Below are 12,631 nucleotides of genomic sequence, written 5' to 3'. Positions count from 1 at the left end.
CTGTTTAAATACACAATAGAGTAGCTGCTGAACGGTCAAATGTGCTTGGCAGATCTGGAGGTTATTTTTATAAAATTTCTAATCAGGGAATGAAATTCTCCAAGGAAGAATTTCCTAACCTTGATTAAACTTAAGATTTTATAGACCCCCTTGAAATTGCACATAAAATTTTATGTGTGTGTTTGTATGTAAGTATAATTTTCATTAGATTCTCAATAGAGTCTGTGACTAGAAAGTTCCAGGCCAGATGTTAAGACATATTTTGACTGGAGTGACTGAAGAGGTATCCCTGAGACAGGCAATGAATGAGAAGAGTATGAAAGAAAACTAAAATCATCCAGCTAAGAATAAAGCAGATCAAAGATTACCCACAGGAAGGTGAGAGTTAATTCTAAGAGGGAAGGAGTATAGAAAAAGAAAAGCAAAAAGCCAGAACTATACTATGATAGTTTTATGTGGTTAGAAGAGAAAGAAGAGCCAGTTAGTGAAAGAGATGGAGGAAAACCAGACAGACACGGAATCGAACAGGGAGAGATGTTTATTTTGGAAACCACTTAAGTATAAAATATAATTGAAAGGTCATAAAAGATGAGAACTGAGGAAAGGTAATTGGCTTTAGCCTAGGGAAGTTGCCAGGAACTTTAAAGCAATGTTGGTGGAGTGTGAAACATATCATAAGGGGCTAACGGGTAGACAGTAGTTAGAAAAGGAAGGTAGCCTGAGTCAACCCCTGAAAATATAGTAACAACAACAATAGTAATAATCATAGTTGAAATAATAGCAGCTAATGTTTTGAGCACTTATGTGTGTCAAGGCACCATGAAAAGGTTTCTTTCTTTTTTAATTGCTTTTTTTTTCATTTAATCTTTACGTGAGGTGGATTCTATTATTATTCCCATTTTTGGATTACCAAATGAAGGTTTTGGGAGGTTAAGTAATTTGCTTAAGTTCACATAGTTAGCAAGTTCATAAAGACAGGATTTGAACCCAGGCAGCCTGACTCCTGAGCCTTCAATCTTAGCACCGTACTATTAAATACTAAAAGTATCTGCAGTGCTGTAAAAGGAATGTGGAAGATTTCTATATAATGCTACGAAGTGGAGAAAAGAAGGGATAAACGTTGTATGAGATATATGTACATATTTTCACATATAAAATGAAACACAGAAAGGGTAAACCAAACACTAATAAAAACAGTTACCTATAGGCAGAGGAAGGAAACAGGGATGGAAGCAAGTCTTCTCAGACTGTATCTTATTACATTGTTTGTTATTTATTTTTGGCTGTATTGGGTCTTCGTTGCTGCGCACGGGCTTTCTCTAGTTGCAGTGAGCGGGGAGCTACTCTTCCTTGCAGTGTGCGGACTTCTCATTGCAGTGGCTTCTCTTGTTGTGGAGCATGAGCTCTAGGTGCGCGGGCATCACTAGTTGTTGCACACAGACTCAGTAGTTGTGGCATGCAGGCTCAGTAGTTGTGGCTCACGGGCTTAGTTGCTCCGCGGCATGTAGGATCTTCCCGGGCCAGGACTTGAACCCGTGTCCCCTGCATTGGCAGGCAGCTTCTTAACCAGTGTGCCATCAGGGAATTCCCTTATTACATAGTTTTAACTTCAGCATCATATTAAACAACAGGTAAGTATTTTACATGATCAAAAAATAAGGTTAAATCAAACAGGAGAAAGAAAAATAACCCCTAATATTTGTAAACAAACACATAAATATACTATCTTTATATCATGTTAGCAACACAACACACAGAACTAGCTTTTAAGTAACTTTAAAAGGTAGTATTTAGATAAAACAGTATATTCTTAGGACAATATAATCTCAAGATAAAAAGAGCTGCAAAGAAATGTTAGCTTTTCAACTTCATCAGTAATTTTCTTGTTAGTAGTAGTATTAGTATAGCTATTTTGAAACTATTTCATGTATTGTAGGATAAAGCAAGTAATTTATGTTAATGTTAAGAACCAGGATCTTTTATGTAAGAGAACAAGAAATACAAATATAAAAATCAAAGAAAAGTAATTCCTATAATGCCAAATTTGAAAGGGAATGAATTCATTTATTTTTTTTTTCCTCACTTATTTCCTAGTCTGTCCCTGAAAAGGCTTAGAAACAGTACCAACCCAGTAGTAGAAAGTGCGTTGAGCACCCAGATACCATTCCCCAGTAAAAACAACCAAGGCTTCTTGAAAAAAATTACTGATTCCTGGTTGGGGGCAGGAAGTATTCAAGATAAGCATCAGACATTTTTATTATGCCAGAAGGCAACAAAGGCATTATTTCTGTGGTCATGTTTCAAAAAAAAAAACAGTATAAAGGGGTTCCCACTGGTCAAAGATGGGAAAATTTGAGCATCAAAACGAGCGATGACTGTAGTTGATTGAAATAGTAGAACATATAAAAATCCATGCAGTCATTATGATACTTTAGAGAATCACAAGAGAGAGAGAAAAAAAAGCAAGCTAAAAAATAAACACAAATCTTACTAGTTATCATTGGAAGTAGCTAGTGTGCCATCCTCTTACTCTGAAAATTGTTACTTAATGAGGAAGAATTAAGCATTCATACTTCTTGACCTGTTTTAGTTGTATTTCAGGATAACTAAATAGCCCTTACTGACAGCAGAAGAATTTCATCTAATAAATGTAGCAGGAATAAAACAAAATTAGAAACTCACAATTTCGTAACCCCAATGAAGTCATTGATTAAGGTACCAATAAATATTAATATTAGTGCTGTGGTCTCAGTGTGGCCCCTGTTCCAATATCTTAAGCTTCCCCTGTGCACCTCTTAAAAATATATGAATTTCTGGGCCCTTTCCAACACCTACTTTATCGGGAACTCTGAAGGTAGGTCCCAGTAATTTGTTATAATAAACCCACTAAGGGTTCTGATGTACACTGGAGCTTGAGGGCCATATTACGAGGAAAAGTGACGAGAATCTTTAATTGAAGGATCAAGGTATTACCACTCCCCCACCCCCGAACTCACTGATCAATCTTAGCATTCCTAAAAGCAGGAGAACCACATTATATTTATCCAAGTAGATGGGCCTATGACATATTCTCGCCACCCTCCAAAAAAAATTAAACCTGAATCTATTCTATACTTTATACTTGAATTCCAAATTATAGGAAATACAGAAGATAGAAGAATATGTTAAATAATATCATGAGGAAGCAAAGGACAAATCCAGAAATTCTATAGGACAGCTGACCCAGTTTCTTTAAGAAGTCAGTAGCATGGGAAAAAAAAAAGGAAGGTGGGGGTGTCAGTGGGGGGCTGTTCCAGAATAAAAGGATTGCAAAGACAAAATAAGCAAATACAAAATATACATCTTATTTGGATCCTGATTCAAATAAGCCAGCTGGGGAGATTTGAATTCAAACTGCATATTAGACGGTATTAAAAGAGTTGTTCATTTTGTTAGGTGTGATAATGGTACTGTGGTTGTGTAAGAAAATGCCATTTATTTTAGAGATACGTAAAAAGTATTTAGGGTGAAACAAAATGATTTGCCTTAGGTTACTACAACAAAAAAGAAGAAGGAAGGAAAGGAGAGAGGGAAGAAGGAAGAAAAGAAAGGAAAAAAGGATAAATGAAGCAAGTATGGCAAAATGTTGATAACTTTTAAATCTGGAGGATTCATTATATTATTGGGTTGGCCAAAAGGTTCATTTGGTTTTTTCCGTAAGATGGCTCTGGAAGCACTTAGTTGTCCTTAACTTCATTCAAAACAATTTTGTTAGATTGTATGTGACAGTTGTCACATCAGCATGCATTTTAAAAAGACTTATCAAAATTGGCGAATTTTTGTGTAGCCATTTTAATATTAAAGATGGAAGGAAAACAACATTTTCAGCATATGCTTTATTATTTCAAGAAAGGTAAAAATGCAACCGAAATGCAAAAAAAGATTTGTGCAGTGTACAGAGGAGGTGCTGTGACTGATCGAACGTGTCAAAAGTAGTTTGCGAAATCTCGTGCTAGAGATTTCTCACTGGACGATGCTCCACAGTCAGGTAGACCAGTTGAAGTTGATAGTGATCAAATTGAGACATTAATTGGGAACAATCAATATTGTACCACGCGGGAGATAGCTGACATACTCAAAAGACCCAAATCAAGCTCTAAAAATCATTTGCACCAGCTTGGTTATGTTAATCACTTTGATATTTGGGTTCCACATAAGTTAAGCGAAAAAACCTTCTGGACCGTATATCCGCATGCAATTCTCTACTTAAACGTAATGAAAACGTTCCTTTTTTAAAACAAATTGTGACAGGCTATGAAAAGTGGACACTACAATAATGTGAAACGGGGGGCTTCCCTGGTGGCGCAGTGGTTGAGAGTCCGCCTGCCGATGCAGGGGACACGAGTTCGTGCCCCTGTCCGGGAAGATCCCACGTGCAGCGGAGCGGCTGGGCCCGTGAGCCATGGCCGCTGAGCCTGCGCGTCCGGAGCCTGTGCTCCGCAACGGGAGAGGCCACAGCAGTGAGAGGCCCGCGTACCACAAAAAAATAATAATTAAAAAATAATAATAATGTGAAATGGAAGAGATCATGGGGTAAACGAAATGAACCACCACCAACCATACCAAAGGCCAGTCTTCGTCCAAAGAAGGTGATATGTATATGGTGGGATTGGAAGGGAGTCCTCTATTATGAGCTCCTTCCGGAAAACCAAATGATTAATTCCAACAAGTACTGCTCCCAATTAGACCAACCGAAGGCAGCACTCAACGAAAAGCGTCTGGAATTAGTCAACAGAAAATGCATAATCTTCCATCAGGATAATGCAAGACCACGTGTTTCTTTGATGACCAGGCAAAAACTTACAGCTTGGCTGGGAAGTTCTGATTCACCCACCATATTCACCAGATGTTGCACCTTGGATTTCCATTTATTTAGGTCTTTACAAAATTCTCTTAATGGAAAAAATTTCAATTCCCTGGAAGACTGTAAAAGGCACCAGGAACAGTTCTTTGCTCAAAGAGATAAAAAGTTTGGGGAAGATGGAATTATGAACTTGTCTGAAAAACGGCAGAAGGTAGTAGAACAGAAGGGTGAATACATTGTTCAATAAACTTCTTGGTGAAAATGAAAAATGTGTCTTTTATTTTTACTTAAAAACCGAAGGCACTTTTTGGCCAACCCAATATTTTCTCTACTTTCATGTATGTTTGAAACTTCTATAATAAAAAATTTTAAATTTAAAATGCAGAAATACTTATTAGGATATATTTATTCCTGTGCTAGCCTTTATCACAGTTTATTGTAATTGCCTGTTTACTTGTCTATCCCAGTATTTCTCAAATTATCAGTATTTCTCAAATTATCAGTATTGAAACACCAATTTTTTTGATTGGCCTGTCTGTCACAGACCATGGTTTTTGTAAAAATACAATAAAAATCAGTTACCATAAGAGCAAAATTGGGGGGTGGGGGAGGGCATACAAAATATAGCCTTAAAGAGTTCTGTTATTAAAACCAACAAACATAAAATTACATTTCACTTAACAATCAGAACAGATGTAAACATAGGAAAGAAGAATTTTTTAAACTGTATCCAGTCATCAAAAATACACACGTAGGCAATTAGTATAGAGAATTGCTATTACACTCATAAGTTTGTTTTTTTTTAACATCTTTATTGGAGTATAATTGCTTTACAGTGGTGTGTTAGTTTCTGCTGTATAACAAAGTGAATCAGCTTTACATATACATTTATCCCCATTTCTCCTCCCTCTTGCATCTCCCTCCCACCCTCCCTATACCACCCCTCTAGGTGGACACAAAGCACCGAGCTGATCTCCCTGTGCCACGCAGCTGCTTCCCACTAGCTATCTGTTTTACATTTGGTAGTGTATATATGTCCATTGCCACTCTCTCACTTCGTCCCAGCTTACCCTTCCGCCGCCCCATGTCCTCAAGTCCCTTCTCTACATCTGTGTCTTTATTCCTGTCCTGCCCCGAGGTTCTTCAGAACTTTTTTTTTTCTTTAGATTCCATATATATGTGTTAGCGTACAGTATTTGTTTTTCTCTTTCTGACTTACTTCACTCTGTATGACAGTCTCTAGGTCCATCCACCTCACTGCAAATAACTCAGTTTCATTTCTTTTTATGGCTGAGTAATATTCCATTGTATATATGTGCCACATCTTCTTTATCCAGTCATCTGTCGATGGGCATTTAGGTTGCTTCCATGACCTGGCTATTGTAAATAGTGCTGCAGTGAACATTGTGGTACATGACTCTTTTTGAATTATGGTTTTCTCAGGGTGTATGCCCAGTAGTGGGATTGCTGGGTCATATGGTAGTTCTATTTTTAGTTTTTTAAGGAACCTCCATACTGTTCTCCATAGTGGCTGTATCAATTTACATTCTCACCAACAGTACAAGAGGGTTCCCTTTTCTCCACACCCTCTCCAGCATTTATTGTTTGTAGATTTTTTTGATGATGGCTCTTCTGACCGATGTGAGGTGATACCTTGTAGTTTTGATTTGCATTTCTCTAATGACTAGTGATGTTGAACATCCTTTATGTGTTTGTTGGCAGTCTGTATATCTTCTTTGGAGAAATGTCTGTCTAGGTCTTCTGCCCATTTTTCAATTGGGTTGTTTGTTTTTTTGATATTGAGCTGCATGAGCTGCTTGTAAATTTTGGAGATTAATCCTTTGTCAGTTGCTTCATTTGCAAATATTTTCTCCCATTCTGAGGGTTGTCTTTTCGTCTTGTTTATGGTTTCCTTTGCTGTGCAAAAGCTTTGACGTTTCATTAGGTCCCATTTGTTTATTTTTGTTTTTATTTCCATTTCTGTAAGAGGAGGTGGGTCAGAAAGGATCTTGCTGTGATTTATGTCATGGAGTGTTCTGCCTATGTTTTCCTCTTAAGAGTTTTTATAGTGTCTGGCCTTACATTTAGGTCTTTAATCCATTTTGAGTTTATTTTTGTGTATGGTGTTAGGAAGTGTTCTAATTTCATTCTTTTACATGTAGCTGTCCAGTTTTCCCAGCACCACTTATTGAAGAGGCTGTCTTTTCTCCACTGTATATTCTTGCCTCCTTTATCAAAGATAAGGTGACCATATGTGCGTGGGTTTCTCTCTGGGCATTCTGTCCTGTTCCATTGATCTATATTTCTGTTTTTGTGCCAGTACCATATTGTCTTGATTACTGTAGCTTTGTAATATCATCAGAAGTCTGGGAGCCTGATTCCTCCAGCTCCGTTTTTCTTTCTCAAGATCTTTGGCTATTCGGGGTCTTTTGTGTTTCCATAAAAATTGTGAAATTTTTTGTTCTAGTTCTGTGAAAAATGCCATTGGTAGTTTGATAGGGATTGCATCGAATCTGTAGATTGGTTTGGGTAGTATAGTCATTTTCACAATGTTGATTCTTCCAATCCAAGAACATGGTCTATCTCTCCATCTGTTTGTATCATCTTTAATTTCTTTCATCAGTGTCTTATAGTTTTCTGCATACAAGTCTTTTGTCTCCTTAGGTAGGTTTATTCCTAGGTATTTTATTCTTTTTGTTGCAATGGTAAATGGAAGTGTTTCCTTAATTTCTCTTTCAGATTTTTCATCATTAGTGTATAGGAATGCAAGAGATTTCTGTGCATGAATTTTGTATCCTGCAACTTTACCAAATTCATTGATTAGCTCTAGTAGTTTTCGGGTAGCATCTTTCAGATTCTCTATGTATAGTATATAAGTTTTTTCTGTTACCATAATTAAGTAGTTTTTTAATGTGAAATGTGTGCTTTTTGCATGTTCTCTTTAGACCTTGTGCATTAATTTGAGCTTGGATTGATAACAGTGCCCCTCATGGGGATGATATACTAAACCTAAACTGATGTAATTTGCAGCCACAGGTTTTTGCCTCAGTTACTTTCTCATCTCTCAGCAAATAGTATAGTTTTGGAGGATGTTTACACTGCAGAAATCATAAAGAGTGGGGAAGAAGATCATAGATATGCTTAAATACTTGCTGAAATTTTCACTTAAGAAGTGAAAATACCATCTCTTTAAATAGTTGGTCTCTTAATCTCTGGAACATGGATGTTGTCATTTTTCTCACCGTGTGTTACAGGCTTATTGACATGTGATGACTGTAGCTTCAAACGGTAATTTTAGGTTCAGATATACCACACCTTTGTTTTTCAGACAGTCCCCTTCCTGCCAGGCTTCAAAGCTTTTTCACCCCCTTGGCTGTAGCGGTTCCAGTTTGGACTGATCGCTTCAAAAAACAATTACTGCAGATTCTGCTGTGCTTCCCAAGACTCATTTTGTAGGCAATAGTTCAGGTTATTTTTCCACATGTATTAACTTGTACTTGTTCACATTGGATCTGTTAGGTTTCTCTGTGTTGTCGAAATCTCAAAAATCTTTCCCATTGACCCATTGATGCAGAATTTTCAACAGGAAGAAATTTTGTCTATTTGGAGAAGTCAATCATTTGTGAAAAAATTGTCTCATTTAGTGATAGATACAGTTTAATTAGCATTTGTGTGGAATCTTAGGAAAGATATTACTAACTAGCCAAAAGATAATCCCTTACAGAAAACGTATTGCATTCCCCTTGGGAATTTCTGTTTGCCCAAGGATCCAATCCTTTATTAGATTTCCCAGCTCATCCAGTATAGAAATGAGGCTCTGGTTTACTCTTTTGAATAGAAAGCACACTGTTCACTTGCCAGTTTACTTAGATATAGTCGCTCTGATAACAGTTCGGACATTTTGGCCGAAAAGTCTACATATTAGTTCTTAAGTGATCCTTTTTTCCCCTTCACAAGTATGAATGGCTACTGTGTGTGCTCTGTAAAGGCAAAGGGGAGTTGTGACGAGCTGATCATCTTGGTTTGTGACACTAGCAGATATAGAAAAATATACAAAATGTTCACTTACATTTAAAGCCTATAACATGTAGAGTATAGCACTCCTACTCCACACTTTTATAATACTGTTTTTGGAGCATTTCATGATACCATCCATATTAAGACACTAGTCAGACAAGTATTTAGTAAGTGCTTCACCTGTGCTGTTTTGTGCGTAGTGCTAAGCAGTGTGGGGAGTGCAGAAGAGAATGACATGGCCCCTATCCTCATGAAGCTTAAATGATGGTATCTTTTATTTTCTTATACACAGAGTGTTAGAATTAGGGCTGTTTGTGTCTGCATGTGCACCCAGATGTGCACGCACATTGAGATATTATGATATATATACAGATAATTAAAGTGTGAGGCAGTGTGTTATAAGTGATAAGGAGTTCAGAGGAAAGAGATTATTACTACCTGAGTGATGAGGGACTGTTTTAGGGCAAGGTGGCATTTGAGCAGGGTTTTGGAAGGATAGTTAGGATTTCTGTAGGAGTCTAGTAAAGAAGCCTGTTACAGTTTTAAAACAGTTTTTTTCAAAGGTTCTAGTTCCAGATCAGCCATTCACTTACCAGTTGTCTGAATTCAGCCAGATTACTTAATGACTCTGATCTTCAGTTTCCTCATCTACAAAATGGGAATTAGAGTAGTAGTTATCATAGAGGGCTTTTAGGAAGATTAAGTGAGATACTGTGACATGAACATGCTTTATAAACTGTAAGGTACTGTACAAATGTTAGTAAATTTTATAATAAATATTGAGGATGGCATGAGCCAAGGCATGGAATTTAAAAACTAGTAAAACCAAAGCCTAGAGCAGAAAATATGTGAAGGTAACTATAAATATTCATTCATTCATACAGTTCCTAACTTCGTAAAATAATCTTAAGTAGGAAAGCGTTTCAAGGTTTATGTTGACCCCCTTTCCCTCAAAAGACCATTTCAGAGGGCTTTTAGATCTTCAGGTAAAACTTGAATAAATTGTAATGTTTTTAGTTTTATTGAATTCATACAGAATTAATTTTCGAATAAACTGCTTTAATAGATATTATAACATAGCACAAAAATAGCTAAGGTATCTTGCACAGTATATTTGTTTAAAGAACATGGTTTTGAGAACAAGTCTGCATGTTTTGGGGTATATCAGAATTGCTCCACTGATTAGGAGAACAGGGTGAGAATTATTTAAGTTACTTTCAGGGACCATTGTATCTCCTTTTACAGGTGGTTTGTACAATAACTTCATGAATGGTTGTTTAAAGGAAAGATATCCCTCGTCTGATGAGATGTCAGAATTTATTCATGTTCTTTGTTTTAAATAAATTTTATTTTTAAAATGTGGTTAGGAAAAATATTCAATAAATTTTTCAACAAAAAACAGAGAGAGTGTTTGGGCTTTAAAAGACATTTTTTTAAATTGAAGTATAGTTGATTTATAATATGATTAGTTTCAGGTTTACAACATATTGATTCAGTATTTTTACAGATTTACCCCTTTTAAAGTTATTACAAAATATTGACTATATTTCCCTGTGCTGTACAATATATCCTGGTTGCTTGTTTATTTTATACATGATAGTTTGTATCTCTTAACCTAAAAAAGCATTTTGAATTGTACTGTGGATATTATGCCAGTTGCTATTGTCTGGTCTTGGGCTCTCTCCACGTATCTGGGCTCCAGTGAAAATATGATTAGAATTACTTTTCTCAGGGCAAGGAACTTGGAAAACAGCGTTTTACTTGACCACTAACTCTCATTATTAAAAGAACTTTTTTTGTTGTTTGTTTACTGTATGATATCACTTATATGTGGAATCTAAAAAATACAAGAAACTAGTGAATATAACAAAAAAGAAGCAGACTCAGATATAGGGAACAAAGTAGTGATTACCAGTGGGGAGAGGGAAGGAGGGAGGGGCAATATAGGGGTAACGGGATTAAGAGATACAGACTATTAGATATAAAACAATCTACCAGGATATATTGTACAACACGGGGAATATAGGCTATATTTTATAGGCTAACTATAAATGGAGTATAACCTTTAGAAATTGTGGATTACTATATTGTACACCTGTAACTTACATGATATTGTACATCTACTATACGTCAATTAAAAAAAAAAGACCAACCCTCTCATTTTATGATTGAGGAAGTTGAGGCACAGAGAGGAAAAGTCACTTAGCCAAGACCTTGAACTTGAGTCTCTGTGTGCTGTATTTCCCTTCATTCATTCTTTTATTGTTATTGTTATTAACTAATTTTGAGATTCTAAAAAGAACTTTTTGAGGGAAAAAAAAGAATCCTGAATACTAATAGTGGGGTTTTTTGGTGTGTGTGAATAATTCTCAATTCTTTCTTCTTTTACAGACTACCTTGCTAATCACGGCCGGTTAAATGAGTCTGAGGCGAGGCGCAAATTCTGGCAAATCCTGTCTGCTGTTGATTACTGTCACGGTCGGAAGATTGTGCACCGTGACCTCAAGGCTGAAAATCTTCTGCTGGATAACAACATGAATATCAAAATAGCAGGTAACTGGGACACAGCTGGCTCTACCGTGATCAGATATGAGCCATGGCACTCAGGGTGCAGAAACAGACCTTCAGGCAGAGATTCAGGAGCCTCCACCCATGACATCAAGCTCTCTCAGAATGTATTTTATTCATTTCCTTAGTCCTATGTGTAATAATGAAAAGTAAGGGAAATAAGTTCCTTATCAACGCACACTGTGGCAGGACTACGACTGGGGTCTGATTTGTATCCTCAGTCTGATTTGTGTTCAGGCCCCTTTGTGGCACTCCACTGAGTGTGTGATGATTGGAGGGGCTGATAGGGCTGGAGGAGTAGCATAGGTTGCTGGTGCTCTACCCTGCTCTCTTAATTACGACTCGTGGCTGCAAAGAGATTGTAGACAGAAGAATGACAGAGGAGGTAACGGCAGTAGAATGAGAAGCACCTTGCCTTCTTCTGATACAATAGGGTTTTGATTTATAACATGGAGACTAAGGATTATTTTGCTAGTTTTCCTCCTACCCTTTTCACAATTCGCAAAATCTTTTATAAATATTTTATATTCCAAGTTTCCTTTTTCACATGGTCAGAACTCTCATTCAGTCAATAAATATTTATGTGTCAGGTACTGTGCTATGCTAGGTACTAAGGATACAAATCAAAAAGTCATTTCCTGTGATCTTAAAAGTCTGGTGCGGAAATAAGAATAATGAAAATACAATATAATAGTTGCCAAAAAATATATGTACAGAGTGCAATAGGAATATAGATGTAGGAACATCAGTCTATCTGAGAAGTCAGGAAGCTGCACAAAGAAGGAACTCTTTGAATTTAGGCTTGAGAGATGAGTTAGAAGCTTGCCAGGGAGATAAACAGAAGTAGGACAGGTGAACTGTGTAAATAACCACAGGTACAAGAGAGAGAAAGAGATTGAAATTGTAATGGTGGGGAACCATTGCTCAATATTAGTTAAATGTAAAATCTGTAGTTATGGGGGATTGATACAGGAAGAGCAGGTAGGCGAAGATCAGAATATGAAAGGTCTTGAAGGCCATGAAAAAGATTTTAGAGTTTATTCTGTAGGTAATAGGGAGCATAGCCTATTGGAAATTTTAAGGCGGGGATGGAGATGAAGTGGGACTGGGACAAGGTGATTAGATTTGCATGTTAGAAAGATGTCTCTGGCCACAGAGTGAAGATAGGTGGGAGATGGGGGTGAGACTGAAGACAGGAAGACT

General features: G+C 36.9%; 1 protein-coding gene across 3 annotated transcripts in view; it reads left to right on the top strand.

Annotated features, from left to right (window-relative positions):
• The window catches only part of SIK2 (salt inducible kinase 2), a 131,882-nt gene that overhangs the window by 72,311 nt on the left and 46,940 nt on the right, over nucleotides 1–12,631 (top strand). For all 3 annotated transcript variants that reach the window (XM_029207427.1, XM_029207428.1, XM_029207429.1), the window contains exon 4: nucleotides 11,252–11,413. In XM_029207427.1, coding sequence (XP_029063260.1) covers nucleotides 11,252–11,413 — 162 coding nt within the window. The remainder of the gene's footprint in view (nucleotides 1–11,251; nucleotides 11,414–12,631) is intronic.

The sequence above is a fragment of the Monodon monoceros genome, unplaced genomic scaffold, assembly GCF_005190385.1.
Source record: "Monodon monoceros isolate NGI ecotype Baffin Bay Population unplaced genomic scaffold, NGI_Narwhal_1 Super_Scaffold_7, whole genome shotgun sequence".
Lineage (NCBI taxonomy): Eukaryota > Metazoa > Chordata > Mammalia > Artiodactyla > Monodontidae > Monodon > Monodon monoceros.
The sequence above is the reverse complement of the archived record's forward strand: the minus strand, read 5'-3'. Positions and strand labels throughout refer to the sequence as shown.